The 19427-nt window shown below is 37.4% G+C and overlaps 1 protein-coding gene across 1 annotated transcript in view; it reads left to right on the forward strand.

The window, feature by feature from the left end:
• Positions 1–19427, forward strand: part of KYNU (kynureninase) — a 110228-nt gene that overhangs the window by 9454 nt on the left and 81347 nt on the right. The window contains exon 3 of the mRNA XM_080799321.1: positions 17533–17653. Coding sequence (XP_080655447.1) covers positions 17533–17653 — 121 coding nt within the window. The remainder of the gene's footprint in view (positions 1–17532; positions 17654–19427) is intronic.

Below are 19427 nucleotides of genomic sequence, written 5' to 3' on the forward strand. Positions count from 1 at the left end.
CAGAGATTGACTGACTGATTGATTGATTGATTTTAAAGATTTTATTTATTTACTTGTCAGAGAGAGAGAGCACAAGCAGGGAGAGAGGCAGGCAGAGGGAGAAGCAGGCTCCCTGCTGAGCAAGGAGCCTGATGTGGGACTTGATCCCAGGACTCCGAGATGATGACCTGAGCCGAGGGCAGACACTCAACCAGCTGAGCCAGCCAGGCATCCCCAAAAGAGATTTTTTTTTCTTTCTTCTTTTTAGGATTTTATTTATTTATTTGACAGAGAGAGATCACAAGTAGGCAGAAAGGCAGGCAGAGACAGAGGGGGAAGTAGGCTCTCTGCCAAGCAGAGAGCCCGACATGGGGCTTGATCCCAGGACCCTGAGATCATGACTCGAGCCGAAGGCAGTTTCTTAACCCCACGAGCCACCCAGGTGCCCCACCAATAGAGATTTTTAATACTGGCTCAATATAGGACTCTTCTACTAACCTTTGAGATAATTTAATCAGAACCCAGGTAAAGATAGCATTATATGTATTATATATATATAATCACTACATTAGACTGAGTTGATTCTAGAATCCTGATTATGGTTATAACATTTGTTTTAACTAGATATTCAATAGGAAATAGCATAAAAATTACCATCCAGGATAAATTCCTGATTCCTAAAGAAATGTAAAGAGAACGAAAATGAATTGATTCAATAAAGAATCTAAATAATTTGTTCAAAAAATAGTTTTGAATGATATAAAAATTTGACTTCATTAACCCCCAAAGTCCTTCTAAATTTGTTTTTGTCAAAGTCTGTGGGTTCCTGACCAGCCCAAAGAGGATCACCAGGGAATTTACTAGAATGTGCAGGTTTTTGGGTCCCAAACCAGAATTACTAAATCATAGACTCTGAGGGGACCCCACTCATCTGTTCTAGATCGCTTCGGATGGTACCACAGAGAGATGAATCCATTAATTCTTATGCCCACTATACTCCCTCTAGGTGCTTGTTACTTGCCAAGTGTTCATTCTTTCAACATGTATTTATTAAGCACTTACTCTGTTCAAGACGCTATTCTCAGAACAGTTTGTCAGTGAACTAAAGAGCAAAGTTGTCACATCCCTGAGTTTGTATTCTAGTATAAGGAGACAGAAAATAAATAAACTTGAAACAGTGTAAAAAATACCCTACTCCAGGTGGTGCTCTTTAGTGTCCTGAGGACTGCCTGGGTGCAAATAGTGTTCATCAGGAAACCTTGATGAGATGACACCTGAGCAGAAACAAGAAGGACGTAAGGAAGTGAGCCTCGAGATCGGGGAAGCGAAGATGAGCCCAGGGAACAAAGCTCACCAGACTCAGAGGCAGATGGTGTGCAAACTTCCTCTGGTCCCAAAGAATCCATCAAAACACTAGTACTTCCCTTCTTAATAAAACCTTCCAAGAACATCTAAAAATGATACTGCCTCTCAAATTAATTTGCATAACACTGTGAACAAGATGTTCTTTAGTAACTCTGAATAATGAAAAACAAAGAGCATAAATAAACAATTTTGAACAAATGAAAGGATCATGACTCCCAGTATAGGCTTAAAAAATTCCAAGGAAAGGCCGTAGGTACAACCTGGGGTTTTTCTGGTATTCTGCCAATAAATACAATGTTTGCTCAGGGTTTCTAAGAGAAAGTTTTATCAAAATAAGTTCCCCCCCAACTCTTAGATAGTTTTTGAGATATTGCTAGAGAAAAGGGTCAAAATTATTTTTACTCAGCTGGTATTGCACTTATTTTTTAAAGATTTTATTTATGAGAGAGAGAGAGAGAGAGAGAGAGCATGAGGAGGGGAAGGGTCAGAGAGAGAAGCAGACTCTTCTCTGAGCAAAGAGCCTGACGCGGGACTGGATCCTGGGACCCCAGGATCATGACCTGAGCTGAAGGCAGGTGCTCAACCAACTGAGCCACCCAGGCACCCTGGTATTGCACTTATATATTCAACATTATTCTAAAGACCATACCCCCAAAATAACAAACACACGCACACACGCATACTTGCATGCACAGAGAAAAAGGAAGGAAGAAAGGAAGGAACATGCAAGACATAAATATTGGAAAGGACTTGTTTAAATTCCTTGAAATTATTCCTGTTTGGAATATCTTTGTTTCTAAATCTCTGAGAGAATATTGGATAGTTCCATAAGTTATACTGGTTTGGCAGAGATACAAGGTGAAGTTTGTTGTTGTTGTTTGGTTTTTATTTTATTTTTCTATTATTTTTAATTCAAATTCAATTAATTAACATATAATGCATTATTTGTTTCAGGGGCACAGGTCTGTGATTCATCAGTCTTATACCCAGTGCTCATTATAACATGTACCCTCCCCAATGTCCATCACCCAGTTACCCCATCCCCTCACCCCCCTACCCCACTCCAGCAACCCTCAGTTTGTTTCCTAAGAGTAAGAGTCTCCTATGGTTTGTCTCTCTCTCTGGTTTCATCTTGTTTCACTTTTTTCCCCTCTTCCCCTATGATCGTCTGCCTTCTTTATGACCTACCTATCAAAGTCCAAATTGCCTTCCATTTATATTTATATTTCTCCCAGAAATAAAAAAGTGTCTCACTGACATCTTTACTCATTTGATAATCAAAAGTTTTTCTTTCCTTGTTTGAATTTGCATATCTTGGATCAGTGTTTGAAATTTGTTTTAGTAAACTCCTTGGCCATTTGCTCAGTCGTAGAATAAGTGACTCTTGATCTTGGGATCACGAGCTCTAGCCTCACACTGGGCATAGAGCTTAATTTAAAAAAAAAAAATTACCGAGTTGTGATTTACCATACCATAGAAGCCATTTTGTTTTATGCTCTACAAAATAACTCCAGGATTATTTATCTTAAAACTGAGAGTTTGTAACTTTTGACTACTTTGACCTCTTTTGCCTACCTCTCACTCCGCACCTGTGGCAACCAACACTAATCTGTTCTCTGTCTCTGAGTTCAGTTTATGTGTTCATTCATTCATTTAGCCAGTTAGTCAGTCATTCAATCATTCATCATTTATTTGATTCCACTGATGGGGTCCATTATCAAAGGAGTGAGATTGATACAAAGTGAAAGTCAAGCAAAGCTTTATTTCACGCCAGTATTGAGAATCAAACTGACCGGTTGGGGCTGTCTCTTACGGAGAGAGAGAAGACCCCCAGCCTCACAGACTAGCTTTTATAGAGCAAAGGCCATGTGGTTGAGCCTGGCCACATATAGGTGGCCAATGAGATTGTAACACACAGAGAAAGTTGCATAGTCATGTTAGGTCACACTCGGGTGGCCAATTGAATTACAATTTACCCTACAGTAGCTGTTTGAACTAGCCTATCACTCTGGTCAGAATTGGCACCCAAGTTTGGTGCCCAAAAGGTGGGGTTTACATTCTTTGGTGGTTAGGAAGATAGTATGTGTGCTTTACTGATTGGATGTCTCCACCTGGCTTGACTCGTCCTTGCATTCTGGGCTCTGTTATCTCCATCTGACCTGACCTGTCCTTGTATTTGGGCTCTGTTATCAAGGACTGGTCGACCATATTTTACCGGTTTCACAGACTTGCTTTTAAGTAAATTCTTCGGGGCGGGAGGGGCAGGGTCAGTTTAAGTTTTACTGCACAAACAACAAAATGGCTGTTTAACCGAGATGGAGTCGCTCTGGCTAAGTAGGCCCTTACATCCATATATAAGTGATACCATACAGTATGTCTTTTTCTGACTTACATCATTTATCATTTTAAGTGCACAATTCTATAAGTGTGTGTAGTTTGATGACCATCATCACAAACTCAATTCTTTACTCCCCTTTTCCACCCCCATACCCAAGTGGCCGGTCATCTACCAAACTTGCTTTGTTTTATATAGAAGATCATTAAATCAGAGAACGTCCTTACAAGTAAATTGTACTTGAGAATGTCTTTACACAAGAAGTTTTTTTTTTTTTTTAAATGGTTAAAGAAAACAATTTAGATGATACAAACTTTATCACTTCATAAAGCTGGCAATTTCTGTTCCCTAGGGTCCAAGGAACTGCAAAATGGGGTGGGAGGGAATAAGCTTTTATAGGACAAAAAGTAAAGAACAAAGAAGGAAGAAGTAGAAAATAATCTAATTGGCCATGGCCATACTCAGACTTGCTTGAGGGAAGAAGGAATAAGGAAATAAGTATAGAGTTCACCATTGGCTTGGCATTCAACTGTTGGCTGACAGTACCTTCTGCTTTTCTGGTCATGCAGAACATAACAGGAGCAGGAAAGTTACCTAAGTTTCAGTTTGCTGATGTGCCAGACTAGGCAGAAGCAGCTCCATCTTGGGCCTAGAAAGTTAATTCAACAGTATTCTCATCACTGTTCTTTTCATACTCAAATATTCCCTTTCCGTTTTATCACATACCTGGGAAAGATGAGTAAATTGTCAGCCAACTTTAATAAGTTAAATTGAATGCTATCCAAATAAGATCTACTATTACTGTGACTCTGTGATATTATCCTGTTAGACAAAATTGACATAGAAAACTGCCATGCTGGAGTTTGTCTCCAGGGGTTCTGTGTAAAATAATAGAGCCTCTTCAGTTCACCTATTGTTAGGCTTAGGAGTTAGTGACAAGTATGAGGTATCAGTGAACAAAATGTGAAAGAGTATGCTTTTCAGCATAAACTGGAATCCTTTATTTAATGGAAGCTAGCATGTTAAGTAAAGGCTTTATCCAGTTTTAAGAAGATGTATATTTATGACTATGTGACTTTAATAATGACATATATTTTATTTCTTTTTTTTTTAAGAGTTTATTTATTTACTTGACAGACAGAGATCACAAGCAGGCAGAGAGGCAGGCAGAGAGAGAGAGGAAGGGAAGCAGCCTCCCGGCTGAGCAGAGAGCCCGACGCGGGCTCGATCCCAGGACCCTGGGATCATGACCTGAGCTGAAAGCAGAGGCTTTAGCCCACTGAGCTACCCAGGCACCCCGACATATATTTTATTTCTATAAGGACAACAAATAAGGGCATTTCTCAGTTAAAAGTTTAATTTTGTTGATACACTGAACTTCTCATTGCACTTGTATTCTGCAATTTCATGGACTTGTCATATTGTCTTTCCTTTTGTATTAGACTATTTGCTCCCTGAAAGCAGGGACTGTAGTATTTCTGTGTGTGTGAGTGGAAGCCATCTAGGCAGACCCTAGGGTAGAGGTGGCCAGTGAGGTCTTATCCCGCAGAGAGAACAGCATTTGCAAAGACACAGCAAACAAAAGTATAGTCGCTGAAGAATTAGAAAGTTGTGTGTGTGTGTGTGTGTGTGTGTGTGTGTGTATGCACGTGCGTGCACATGCACATGGTTTATTTTTTCCCCCGCTGATGTAATTTTTGAAATTTCTGCGTTTATACATAGCTATGAAAATACTTCAGCTTGGAGCCATGAAATTGTATATTAATATTAGTAATACACTTCATCAACAAAGTACAATCATATTGAAGAGAGCACAAATAGAATTAAGGAAATGATGAAAATATTTTTGCAGAAATCCAAAAGGAACTGTAAAAATCCAAGTAAATGCTTTGGAAGTGAAAAAAGAGATTCAAGAAATATTTTAAGTACTCACTGAATAAACCTGAAATCATTATTCATTGAATAAACCATTAACTGGGAGAAATAACTCCCTTGTTCAATGCATTCACATTTGAGACTGTTATATCTTCTTGTTGAACTGATACATTTTCATTATGTAATGTTTTACTTTATCCCTGGTAATTTGTTTTCTCTGCAGTCTACTTTATCTGTTATAAATACACTGATCTAGGTTCATTTTCATCAGTGTTTTCTTGGCATATCTTTTTACACCTTTTAATTTTTAACCTATCTATATCATTACAATTGAAAAATAGACTATAGGCAGAATATAGTAAGGTCTCTTTTCTTAGTTCATTCTGGCAATAAATTTTAAATGGTGTGTTTCAGACTCTTTATGTTTTAGTGTAAGTTTAAATTTAGATCTACCATTTTATTATTTGTTTTCTGTTCATCACTTTCTCATTTTTTTCTTCCTGCCTTTCTTGCTTTTGCTTTGATCATATGATTTTTTTGGATATCACATTAAGTTATATAATGAATTTTGGATTATAATTTCTTTGTGTAATTTTTGTTTGCATTAATGATTGCTCTAGAGATTAAAATACACATAATATAAAGTTTACATGATATGTATGTTATGTTAATCATAATTAGTATATACTAAATGTATATTAAAAACTTTTTAGTTGATTTAGAAATATTTTATCATGTAAAAGAGGATGTAAAAAACTTACCAGTGTCTAATCATATAGTTCTCTTTACCATCATTTTTTTAACTTCATAGTCGTCATATATATTACATCTCCACACACTAAAAACCTAATCAGATAATGTTATCATTGTATTCTTTTCAAAATTTAAAACTGTATATTAATGTATATTTTAAGATATTAAAGAAGAAAAAATAGTCTTTTACATTTACCTAGATATTTACTATATATCTGTTATTCTTCCTTCATTCCTAAAGTCCAGATTTCTCTCCAGTATTATCTCCTTTCGTCCTAAAGAGCTTCCTTTACTATTTCTTTTCTTTTCTTTTTTTTTTTTTTTTTTCTTTTAGAGAGAAAGCTAGAGCATGGAGGTAGGAAGAGGGTGTGGTACAGAGGGGAAGGGAATCTTAAGATTCCATGCTCAGTCCAGAGCCCAACACAGGGCTTGATCTAACAACCCTGAGATTACGATCTGAGCCAAAATCAAGAGTCCCAACACTTGACTGACTGAGCCACCCAGATGCCTCCCTTTCAGTCACTTAAACATTTTGTTCCATTGGTTTTTGTCCTTCATAGTGTTTGTTTGTTTTTGATTTTTGAAGATTTTATTTATTTATGTCCTCCATGGTATTTGATGAGAAACTCCTAGTCATTAGAATTATTGGTCCCCAATAACCAAAGGGCTATTTTTCTTTGGCTTCTTTAAAGACTTTTTCTTAGTCTTTAATTCTCAGCAATTTGATTATAATGTGTCTGGGCATGCATTTATTTGGAGTTCACTGAGATTTTTAAGTGTATACGTTTTCATTTTTGACCAGTTTAAGGCGTTTTCAATCATTATTTCCTAAAACTTTTTTTTGCATCTCATTCTTTCTCCCGTTCCTTACAATGTCTTAATAATACAAATATATCCTTGGGTATTGGCTTAAATATCCTTGAGACAGTGTTCATTTTCTTAAATTTCTTTTTTTTTCCCTGATGTATAAATTGGGTAATTTCTATTGACCTGCCTATAAGTTCATTGACTCTTTCCTTTGTCATTGCCATTTGCTCAGGTGTCTTTCCTTTGGAATTCCTCATCTTCATTTATTGTATTTTGTAGTTCTGAAGTTCCAGTTTATTTCTTTTTAAAATACTTTACCTCTCTGCTGAAACTATCTTTCAGTTTGTTTGTTTGTTTGTTTTAAATAGTTTATATTCACTTCAAAGTATCTTTCCTTACATCTTGGATTATAATTACAATAGCTACCTTATAGTCTTCAATAATTCTAATATCTCTGTTGTTTTGGGGTTGATGTCCATTGATTTTCTTTTCTATTAAGATAGGTTGAGATTGTTCTGGTTCTTATGTTGAATAAATTTAGATTCTAGACATTTTTATATTACCTTATAAGTCTTTGTCTTTTTAAATAGAATCATGAATGTTGATATTTCTTGTTTCCTTTGGTTTGCTTTAGCAAGCAATCTACCCAGATAAGGTGTTTGCAAGTTCCTATCCCCCTTCTGTGGATGGTGGTTCCAATGTTACTTGGATCTGTCCTGGGTGTATGACAATCACCAATTTAAGATCTAGGGTCAGTTCTGACAATTTTGTTAATAATATTGTTCAGAGTTAGATCCATTCAGGCAGGGGTAAGCTCAGAAGTTCATATACAACTTTATATGATCATTTTCTTAAGCTCTCAGTAGACCTAACAATTTCCTGCTCCTAGGGACCCATCTTCATTTTCCTCTGGCTAGAAAACTGAGACTTTCACTTACTTTTTTTTTTTTTTTTTTTTTTTTTTTTTTAGTGTACTTCCTATGACTATGCTTGCCTCTGGTGCCCAGAAGCAAGAGGACAGAGAGAACCAAACAACTAGAGTTAATCCAACATTCTTAGAACCATTCCTCCTCTGGCTAGAGAAAAGGGTTTCCAATCTCCATGATTTGGGTGCCTGTGCAGCCACTGTCACTATAACTGCCACCACTGTCACAGGGTCGACTAATGGTGACCATGAATGAGAACAGAAAAATGAAAGAGTAAAGGAAACACCAACAAGATTTCTCTCCCACACTCTTTCTCTCAGCTCCTTAGTGATTCTCTCTACAACTCTGACCAGAAATAGGGATAGTGGGCTTCCCTTAGAGTTTTTAGAGCTCACACTCACTCCATGGTTTGGAGTTTCTGGCCCTCTTTGAAAACAAGCCCTGAGAGCTTCCTCAGAAGTAGAAGGAAAATACAAGAAACTCAATGCCAGTTCGGTGGTTTTTCAAATGCTCGTTTTCTTCTGCCTGGTATACTTACAATCATTTATTTTTCAAACTCCTCAAATTCTAAAATGCTACTCAGTTCGTTTTAGTTATGTTCAGTGTGTCAGAATGTACTCCAAGACAAACTGGTTCTTAGATTTCTCTAAGTAGTGTAGAAGGCAATAACTGCTTTTCTGTGGTTCAAGAAAAAAACATTTAAACTATACTTAAAAGAAAGAACATTTATTTTAAAACTTTTCTTTCTTTTTTTTTTTAAAGATTATGTTAGCAAACTAGCTTTTCATTCTGATGACCAGAACCAGAACTGGTCCTTGGGAATTTTGAAATGCAGTACTCTATGTGTCATATAATAAAAGTGATTAAGCCTTGGCTCCCATTGGTTTGTATCTGGAGATTATGTTTGTTTATTTTTTAAAGATTTATTTCTTTATTTGAGAGAAAGAGACTAAGAGGGAGCATGTGCATGATTGGAGGAAAGGGCAGAGGGAGAGAATCTCAGGCAGACTCCATGCCAAGCACAGAAACCAATGCAGGGCTTGATCCCAAGACCCTGAGTCAAAATCAAGACCCACTGAAACCACCTAGGTGCCCCTAGAGATTATTTGTTTATTTATAAAATTTTGACCTAGTTCCTCAGAGGACTATCGTCTCAGAGATTTATAGACTTAAGCATCAATCCCAGTTAACCAGTATTCCAAATTGCCAAGATTCAGTTCAATATTGCCAACAAGAATAACAACAACCAAAAGCCACCATAATAGTACCACAAGTATTTAGATTGAGACAACTTTACAGTTAGACAGTTTTTAACCAATAAATTCATATTATCTGCTTAAAATCTTCTTGGCATTACCAGAGTTCCAAATAATCAAAACATAAACAAACACAGCTTGAGTTTCTATGCTTTCCATTACTGATTATAATACAATCATCAACAATTTCATGTTCACCAATCTGTGAAAACATTGTATATCTTCAAGGAGGATCTACTTAAAATTTTTCCTTTCGGGGCGCCTGGGTGGCTCAGTGGGTTAAGCCTCTGCCTTTGGCTCAGGTCATGATCTCAGAGTCCCGGGATCGAGCCCCACATCGGCCTCTCTGCTCAGCAGGGAGCCTGCTTCCCTCCTCTCTCTCTGCCTGCCTCTCTGCCTACTTGTGATCTTGCTCTGTCAAATAAATAAAAAATCTCTAAAAAAAAAAAAAAAAAAAAAAAAAAAATTTTTCCTTTCTTCTTTGATTTAAATTTGAGAACAAAATTTCTTTTTTAAAATAATAAACAAAAAACTTAGCTCAGATTTATCAAATGGACAGTAATAGTATGTTAAAATTTTAGCCACTTCTGAAGTGAAACAGGCAGGATATGGAATTTTCTTGTTTAAAAGAAAAACATCAATTAAAAGTAATATATTTAAATAAAAAGGAAATTTATTTTTTAAGTTAAAGGTGAATATGTTAGCAAACTTATCTTATTCTAATGAATAAATATCTAATAATCTGATAACAAAAATTATATAGAATGAACTAAAGGAATTTGCAATGCTGAAAGGAAATCCTTACTTATGTATTTATTTGTAAATATTTTACTTATCTATTTGAGAGTGAAGGAGAGAGAGTACAAGCATGGGGAGGAATAAAGAAACAGACTCCCCACTGAGCAGGGAGCCAGATATGGGGCTGGGTCCCAGGACCTGAGCCAAAGGCAGACACTTAACCAACTGGGCCACGTAGGTGCCCCCTGAAAGGAAATATTTAGATTTGTTTCACATATTGACACTCCCATTTAATGTTGGTTTATGTGCACATAGTACCCCCTTGGCATACATGAGAAAGATATACACTGCTACCTTATAAGCAAAACCATTAACACTTGACGTCCTTCTCACAAAATGTTTATTTTAGAGGGGTGCCTGGTTGGTTCAGTTTATCAGGCATCTGCCTTTGGCTCAAATCATGATCTCAGGGTCCTGGGATCCAGCCCCAGGTGGGGTTCCCCACTAGGTGGAGAGTCTGCTAGTCTGTCTCCCTCTGCCTCTCTTCCCTGCTTGTGCATCAGTGCTCTTTCTCTCAAATAAATCTTCTAAAAGAGGGGCACTTGGGTGGCTCAGTCAATCAAGTGTCTGCTTTTGGCTCAGATTGTGATCTCAGAGTCCTGAGATCGAGTCCCAAAATGGGCTCCTTGCTCAACAGAGAGCCTGCTTCGCCTGCTCTTCCTCTGAGTCTGGGTCCCTCCCCTTCTCCTCTCTCTCAAAATAAAAATCTCTAAAAAAATAAAGAAAAATAAAAAACAAATAGTTGATTTTAGAAAATACTCTTTACATAAATAAGTCATTTTTAAAATCCTTGGGATTTAGCTTTGTATTTCAGTCAAACTAGAGGATTACTTCTAGATTTTTTCTCTTTATATATAATAAGGAAAAAAATAGAATTACTTTAAATTACTCTGCTAACCTAGCTTTTGAATGATTTCACATGTGTTTTATTCCTGAGTCTTAAAATACCTTAAATGGTATAATTAAATTGTAAATTATAATAACCAGTTGCTATATTAAGTTAAAAGAAAGGTATTTTCTGTGACCTTCAGTAATTCAGTTAAACTTGAGAAATCTCAGTTTTGGTTTTGGTTTGTTTTTAAGAAGGGGGCTTGTGCCAGGTCTTCTGAAATGTGGCAATATACGGAATTATTTGGAAAGATTTTAAAAGGATCTATCTTGGCCCCAGACCAGACCAGTGAAATTGGAGTCTCTGAGTCAAGCCTAGGCACTCTATTTTTACAAAGCTCCTGTTATGATAAACTAGTACATAAAAGATCATGAGTTTCTATTTTTATATATCTATGTTTTAAACTATCATTTCATGAGTAGATTATCATAACTAGTTTAAAAAGTATTATACCCACATATGCATAATTTTAAAATAAATAAGAGCTTATCTCTTTAAAAGAAAACAGCTGGTACTGGGATCCAACAATGTAGTTGCACTTGGATTAATATTTGGCCAAATTTGATAGCATTAATTGGATGCTCCCAACATGGAAAGTATATTTATTTGTGGAAGGCAACTTTACTGAAGACTTTAGAATAGTTAAAACTCAAAATTTAAAGGAGCTTCATGAGCATACCATCAATTACTATATTAAGGGGGTATATTTCTTTTCAGTTAAGTGAGCCCCACTGAAAAGTAGCAGAATTTAAATCACTACAAGAAGACCCTACCTGGGAAAAGATTTATGGTAACATCAGCAGAAAGAATCTTGACACATGACGTCAAGAGGTGGGAGGTAGTGGTAGCGGGTAGGATCAAAGTTAATAGCTAGAGTGCACAGGACTCCAGTGAGAAAGAATTTGTAAAGGACCCACAAAAAGTATGTTCTAAGGGAAAGAGCTACTAATAATATAACGGCACCAAAGCCAGATTAATGTTTTCCTGAGTCTATTTTTTTTTTCCTCACTCCACTGGAGGGATTAAAGGTAATAACAGTCAGGAACAAGGGAAAAAAAAAAAAAAAAAAAACTACAATAGACATATTCCTTTGTTTCAAACTTTTTAAATTAGATCAGCCCTGAGCTGAGGATAGGAGAAACTTTAAATCTGAAGTGATGTTGAAATTTTGATTTATATTTAAGAAGCAAAAATGAAACTGTTCCTGGGTTCATCTTACTCTAAAAGAGTAAGAACATAAGGTCTAGAGTGATGGACACTTTTGCTGCTGTAAAATGTTACTCAGAAGCAATCAAGTGATTTCCAGAATCATGAGCTCTAGAACAGCAACCTTTAAGAAAAAAGGAGACTCTCAGACAAATGGCCATCAACTGTTGACTTAATGCCTGACTGAGGTAAGTGAGGCCTGTTTTAACCAGATGTACCTTTAAGGAGGATGTCGTGAGTTGAACTGTGTCTCCTAAAAGAGAATATGTTGACGTTCTAACACTTAGTACCACAGAATGTGACCTAATTTGGAGAATGGAGTCTTTTGAAGTGGGAAGTGGGAGAGCTAGGTTCTGGTCCGACGGACTCCAAGAATGAATCTTGCAGACAAAGGAGAGTGGGTAAAGCTGGGTAAAGCCATAGAAGCTTATTGAGTAAAGATACAGAAAAAGCTCTCAAGAGTGAGAGGGATCCCAGCAGGGTTGCCTTGAGGGCCTTTAGGGTCAGTCTTTTATAGAAAGCTAACCAGTGAACTTAAATCCTTTTAAGGTGGGGCACCTGGATGGCTCAGCCATTGGGTGTCTACCTTTGGCTCAGGTTATGATCCTGGGGTCCAGGGATTGAGTCCCTTCTCCCTCCCCCACACCCCCTGCTTGTGTTCCATCTCTGCTGTGTCTCTCTCTGTCAAATAAATAAATAGAATCCTTTTAACATAATCTTTTGATATCACCATTGAACAAAGACTAGTGGTAATGCCTTCTATGGCTTACCTCCTAGAGAATCTGGTTATTCTTTGTTGGTCACAGGTGATTATCATAAAAAAAAAACAAACCTCACAGGCCTAGGACCAGTTTGTTCCCCTATTTCTGGTTTCCCCCACCTTCACATTTTTGGGATTTCTGTGAGCCTGACCCATAGCCCCCTATCTGTTTCTCCCTACCTAACCCCACCTGTCCCTTACTCAAGGTTAACTGAGGTCATTAGGGTGAGCCCTAATAGGATGTGAACTATATAAGATAGAGAACTAAAGAGACAGACAGAAAAGTATATAGACATCATGTGTGGAGAACACGTGTGAACATGAATGGAGGCATTGACATGTCATGTTGAGAAACCTAGGACCCACCCCTCATAGCCTTCAGATGGGCAAATTGCCAACACCTAAATTTGGAATTCTAGTTTCCAGCACTATGGAGATAATACATTTCTATTGTTTAACCATTCAGTTTCTGGGATTTTGTTACAGAAGCCCTAGGAAACTGATACAAAGGATTTATAACAGTGATCCATGCAGGTCTGTTGGAGGACCCCAAGAAAGGGACTAGCCAAGAGGGTCTTGACTTCATGTAGGATGGAAATCAAACATGAGCTAGCAGGAAGTAAAAGAGTTTACTGAAGATACGTAATAAATGAGAGAAATGTGGACAGCGCATCCCGGAGACTCAGGAAGGAAAAGAGCATGAGTCTTGTTTTTGCTTTGAGTGTGGGATTTTTATTGGGTATTGTGGTCTGGTGCATGTGAACTTAAGCATCCAAGAAAATAGAAAAAGGACAGACAGGGTCCAGGTGTCCTTTTCATAAGGCACTCATTCCCTGAAGCCAGGGTCCTTGGTGTCAAGGTGTTTGGAGTCCATGGTCTTGGAGAACATTAATGTTAACCACTGTGCTTGAAGACTCCAAAGTTAGCATTATGTCTTTGTCCTTTAAGGAGGACCTGTGCTATTTGCGTTACAAGGCATGTGTAGAGTGGGATGGGGGTGCAGGTCCTAGCAATAACAAGCTGGAGCAAAAGGGAAAAAAAAATGGCTTTTTCTGTGGGTCCCTTCAGTTTCTGTGTCTCAACAGGAAGCAGATATTTCTGGCTCAAAGAGTATTTACAGAAGATGGAGACTTGACTGTAACGGAAATTCATCACACACTCTTTCAACATGCCCAATCTGTACTAGAATTTGGAGAATGACCATTAAAACCATGATCAGAAAACATTTTTTGTAATAACGTTCTGTGAGAGGACAGTCACATTTATTTGTGTATATATTTTTATGTTTTAGTGACAGGAATGGGTCATTGGAACAGATTGTATGGCCCACGAGTATTTACTTTCTGGCTCATTACAGAAAAAGCTTGCCTTGTCCTGACTAGAAAAGGTCACTGCTTAGGGATACTGCCTACAAGGGGACAAAATGAGCATACGTAGCAAATGATCTGGTCTGGACACAAAAATCACAGGGGACATCAGTCATGACACCTCTCAGTGTTTGATTCTCAGAGTAGTAGACTAGGACAGTGTGGAACAAGAGGAAGGCACTGAGACACTTCTACATTTTCATCCCTAAAACAGGATGCAGCCGACTCTAATGGGAGAAAGATCTTCCTGAAAAAAAGAAACAGAGACACTAAAAGAGGAGAATTTGGTGGGTGGGGAGTTATAGTCCTGAGGCATTATGACTTAACCAGAATTTGGGACCCACCAAAATGACATGTGTTAATAAAACAGAAGTTTATTTTGAAAAGGGAGAGAGTACAGTAAGCTCCTAAAGTCCTTTGTGAAAAGGCCATTGAAGTAAGAGAGAAAACCAAAAGGAATATTGAGAAATTTCAAAAGATTATGTGCAAATTGGCAACTCCTACTTAAGAGAACTATGAATGCCATCATTACTAAAATACATATTTTGGCAGAACATCAAATCCTCAACATGCTTTAAAGAAGTTGTCAAAAGACAGAATGTTCTGGGGCGCCTAGGTGGCTCAGTCAGTTAAGGGTCTGCCTTCTGCTTAGATCAAGATCCCAGGGTCCTGGGACTGAGCCTGGCATTAGGATCCCTGCTCAGTGGGGAGTTGGCTCCCTTTTCTCCCAAGAAAACAACCATTACTGCAGTTCTAAGAGAGAGAGAGAGAGAGAGAGAGAGAGGTGCTACCTACAAGTGTAGGACCTATAGGAGATAGCACACAGGTAGGTGAATGTGTCTTAAGTAAAACTTGTTTGAAGGGCAGGTGAATTCGTAATTTATTCTACAGAATCCAACAGTAAAATAAACTAGTTCCCAATGTTTCTTAGAGTTAGGAGGAAGGAGGGATCACTAGGAGAAGGAGGATCTTTTATTTGTACAGTTAAAAAGACATTAATATCCTCCTAATGGTCTGGGTTACTATACTTACTTAAATAACTTAGTTCAAATCTGAGTCATGTGACATCAGTTAAAATATACAATAACGAGTATAATTTGCAGCCCCACACTGGAGGTATACAAATGGTATAGTTTTGCATTTTTAAAAAATGGAATCAAATTAGACACCTACCAGATCGGATGGAAAATTTTCATCCCTTTATTTAGGGATTTCCCTTCTCTCTTCCTAGGGGTCTGCAAATATTTGGGGGTGTGTTGGTATCCAAGGACGAGGTTTGTGAGGTAAAGATGAACTCTTTTGGTCCCCCTTTCCCGAGCCTCTATGGCCATTAGAGGGCAGGTGGCTTCCCCGGCAGCCGCCTCTCCTTCCCACCAGTCTCTTACCTTACCTCGTCCCCAAACACACCTGCAAAGCCACTTTTGGCAGGCCTGGGATCTTCAGTGGAGCCAGCTGGAGAGGATATATTCTTTGAGTCTCTCAGTCCTATGGAAAGCAGTTGCATTAACTTGGTTCACGTGCTTTTCCTTCAACCCTTGGAGGCCTCTTCCTTGTTTTCTGTTAACAGGCTACTCCGCTCTAGGGAAGGAAGGAAGACTTTGTCTCTACCTTTCTAAGTGCTAGGCCAAAGCCTGTAACAAAAGACAAATTAACAAGATAAAAGCATATAATTTTTATTTTAAAATACGAGTTTTACATGAGAGGGGAGACTTCAAAAGGAAATGAAGACCCAAACAAGCAATTACACCTGAATTTTTAATGCTAGGTTTGATGAAGAGTTGACGTTAATGGGAAAAATGTGACAAGATAACAAAGGATATGAACTGAGTGTGGTAAACTGGGGGAAACAGTTAAGGCCTATTTTCTTGCCTTCCTCTCAGTGTCTTGGAGATGGAGACGTGTAGGGAGGGCACCTCTCACATGAGGGTTTTATGACCTGCTTCCTGGGGAATGGTGGGAAAGTCTTTCTTACACATGCAGTTTCTCAAATTCCCTCAGCTTAATACTCAGTAGGTCAAGGTGCTATATTTTGGTTTAGTGTGTGCAGCCCTGCACCCCCAACACTGACAAGAACAGCTTTTAATAACTTAACTTAACCATTTTTCTGGCATGAGACAAGCCAGGGCTGCTTATCTTTCATGTTACACAGATCCAGTGGGACTAAGGTGGAGAGTGGTAAGCTCTCTCTTTATTCTTGTGGAGTTTATAAAATACATTTTCTGGTTACTCTGTTCTGTCACATTACATAATGCCAATTGAATTCTCACATAATACCATTTGATGGGCTTTGAGACTTTTTAAACAAACAACTTAACCAAGTTAGAGAAATGTAGTGAAAGGAGATGGGGAGCCATACTTTGTCTGGCAAGGGACAAGATAATTTAGTTTACAATTCTGCTTTTCTTTCATACTGAACATACTTTAAAAATGTCTTTCTAAATACAAGCATCCCACTATGTATTTGTCTGTAAAAGCTGTCAGCAGTGAAGGAACAAGACAAGAAAATGGGAGCAGAATCTGGGTGATTGGCTCCTCATGCTGGGTCATTGATGGGGCTGACATGCACGGAACATGTTTCATCTTCAAACATGGATTGATTTGCTAATAAAACTGCATTTGTTGTTGTCAACAGAGAGTTGTAAGATAGACAAATCACCAAAATTCTGATTTATTAGAATAAGACATAGATACAGAGAACAATCTACCTGTGTATGTGTATTAGTATTATGTGTATAGAGATATAGAGTGAAAAAAATCCAATATATCTACTTCAGATATGTAAATACTCACTTAGATATTTTTTATTTGCCTTATCTACAACACCATTTATTACAGAGGTTTAGAATGTGCCTGGACTCTGGTAACCTTCTGGTATGACTAGACGGGCTGATGATAAACTTCCTATAAAAATTCCATTTCTGACTTTTTTCTGTTACCTTCGTTTGTTTGTGATTAGGAATAGTTGCTAATTTAGATTTCTTGTCGGCACACAATAAGTAAGAGATCTCAACAAAAGTCTCTGTAAATAAAAATTTTTAAATACAAGTGTGAAAGATTATTTTTCTGAAATCTTGATGTTATCCTTGGGAGGAATTATAAGTTATTTATTATCCATATTGGTGTTAGTTATATTAATTAGTTGTACTGGATTAGCAATGCCAAATGAAAGAGGTTAATTAATTGAATAAACACTTTTTTCATTTCTTTCTGTTTCAGTTGATTTATCTTTAGTGAATAAAGATGAAAACGCCATCTATTTCTTGGGAAATTCTCTTGGCCTTCAACCAAAAATGGTTAAAACATATCTGGAAGAAGAACTAGATAAGTGGGCCAAAATGTAAGTATTATTTCAAAATCTATCATTTGACATCTCCTACAAGAACTTTATTTTTTTTTCCTCCAAATTTTTATTTTAATTCCAGTTTTTTAACATGCTGTGCAATATTGGTTTCTGGAGTAGAATTTAGTGGTTCATCAGCACCCAGTGCTCATCACAAAAATTGCCCTCCCTAATCCCCATCACAATGTTACCCCATCCCCCACCCACTTCCCCTCCAACAACCCTCAGTTTGTTCTCTGTAGTTAAGAGTCTGTTTCTTGGTTTGCTTCTCTTTTTTTCCTCCAATGTCCATTTGTTTTGTTTCTTAAATTCCACATATGAATGAAATTATATGGTATTTCTCTGAGTGATTATTTCACTTAGCATAATACTCTTTAGTTCCAACCACATCATTTCAAAAGGCAAGATTTCATTCCTTTTGATGGCTGGGTAATATTCCATTGCGTAATACACACACACACACACACACACATACACACATACACATCACATCTTCCTTATCCATTCATCAGTCGATGGACATTTGGGCTCTTTCCCTAATTGGTTACTGTTGATAAATGCTGCTATAAACAGTTTGCATGTATCCCTTCAAATCATTAATAACTTTAAAAATCACACTAGGTTATCTGTTATTTGGGAAGGAGTACAGTAGGCTCCTAGAAGTTTAGGACATAGAGGAACCTTAGGAGTCATGTCGTTCAGTGTGTTCCCATTTTATTGATGACATAAGTTAGTGACAGATTCAAGAGTAAAACTTTCAAAGTATTAGAAAAAATAGGTCCCTCCCCCAAGTTGATACATTTAAATCATACATAATCATTTTATTCTTTTTAGTGGCTAATAAAGGAGTTAAGATTTAGAATTTAATTCAATGTTTTCATGAGTTGTTCTTGCCAAACTTCATGACACCAATTTTTATAAATAAGAAAATTAAAATAGTTGAGGGGGAGAAAAAGGTTAGTGGAGCAGAAGGTACCACCTGCCCTCCCCAAACTGAATGTGTTTATTGAGAAGATGCTCTATTTGGGCTTAGCTAAACAGGTTTGCTCCAACCACGCAAGAATCTGAAATCTTAAATCCTTTTTTTCTTCCATCACTTCTGTTCACCTTTACTGTTCCACCTAAGAAATGCCCCACATTCCCTGCTTCTCTGTATGCCTGCAGACCGTCCCTAATCCCAACCTTTTCAACCCTGCTGATGGTCTCTCCCCAGCTGCCCATTGTATTAATAGTCACTGCTGGGGGATAGGCAGTTTAGAGGTATCTGTTTTCATTAGCTTCATATTCTCAACCATATTATAAATCCCTTTAGGAAAATAACTTAATTTTATGTGCTTTTATCCTTCCTCAGTAGTTACTAATAAAGCTGGAACTAGAAATATTTAAGAAAAACTTTTAACTATTAAAAATTAATTATTTTAATTTAAAATATTAAAAATAAGACACATGAAAACGTGCTCAACATCCCTAATCATCAAGGAAATGCACATCAAAACCACAGTGAGAGATTACCTCATACCTATCAGAGTGGCTAAAATAAAAAATGCAAGAAATAACAAGTGTTGGCAAGAATGTGGAGAGAAAGGACCACTGTGTAACTGATGGTGGGAATGCAAACTGATGCAGCCTCTGTGGAAAACAGTATGTACAATCCTCAAAAATTTAAAAATAGAACTACCATGTGATCTAGCAGTTCCACTCTTGGATACTTGCCCAAACAAAACAAAAGCACTAATTCAAAAAGGTGTATGCACGCCTGTGTTTATTGCAG

This window comes from Martes martes, assembly GCF_963455335.1.
Source record: "Martes martes genome assembly, chromosome: 3".
Lineage (NCBI taxonomy): Eukaryota > Metazoa > Chordata > Mammalia > Carnivora > Mustelidae > Martes > Martes martes.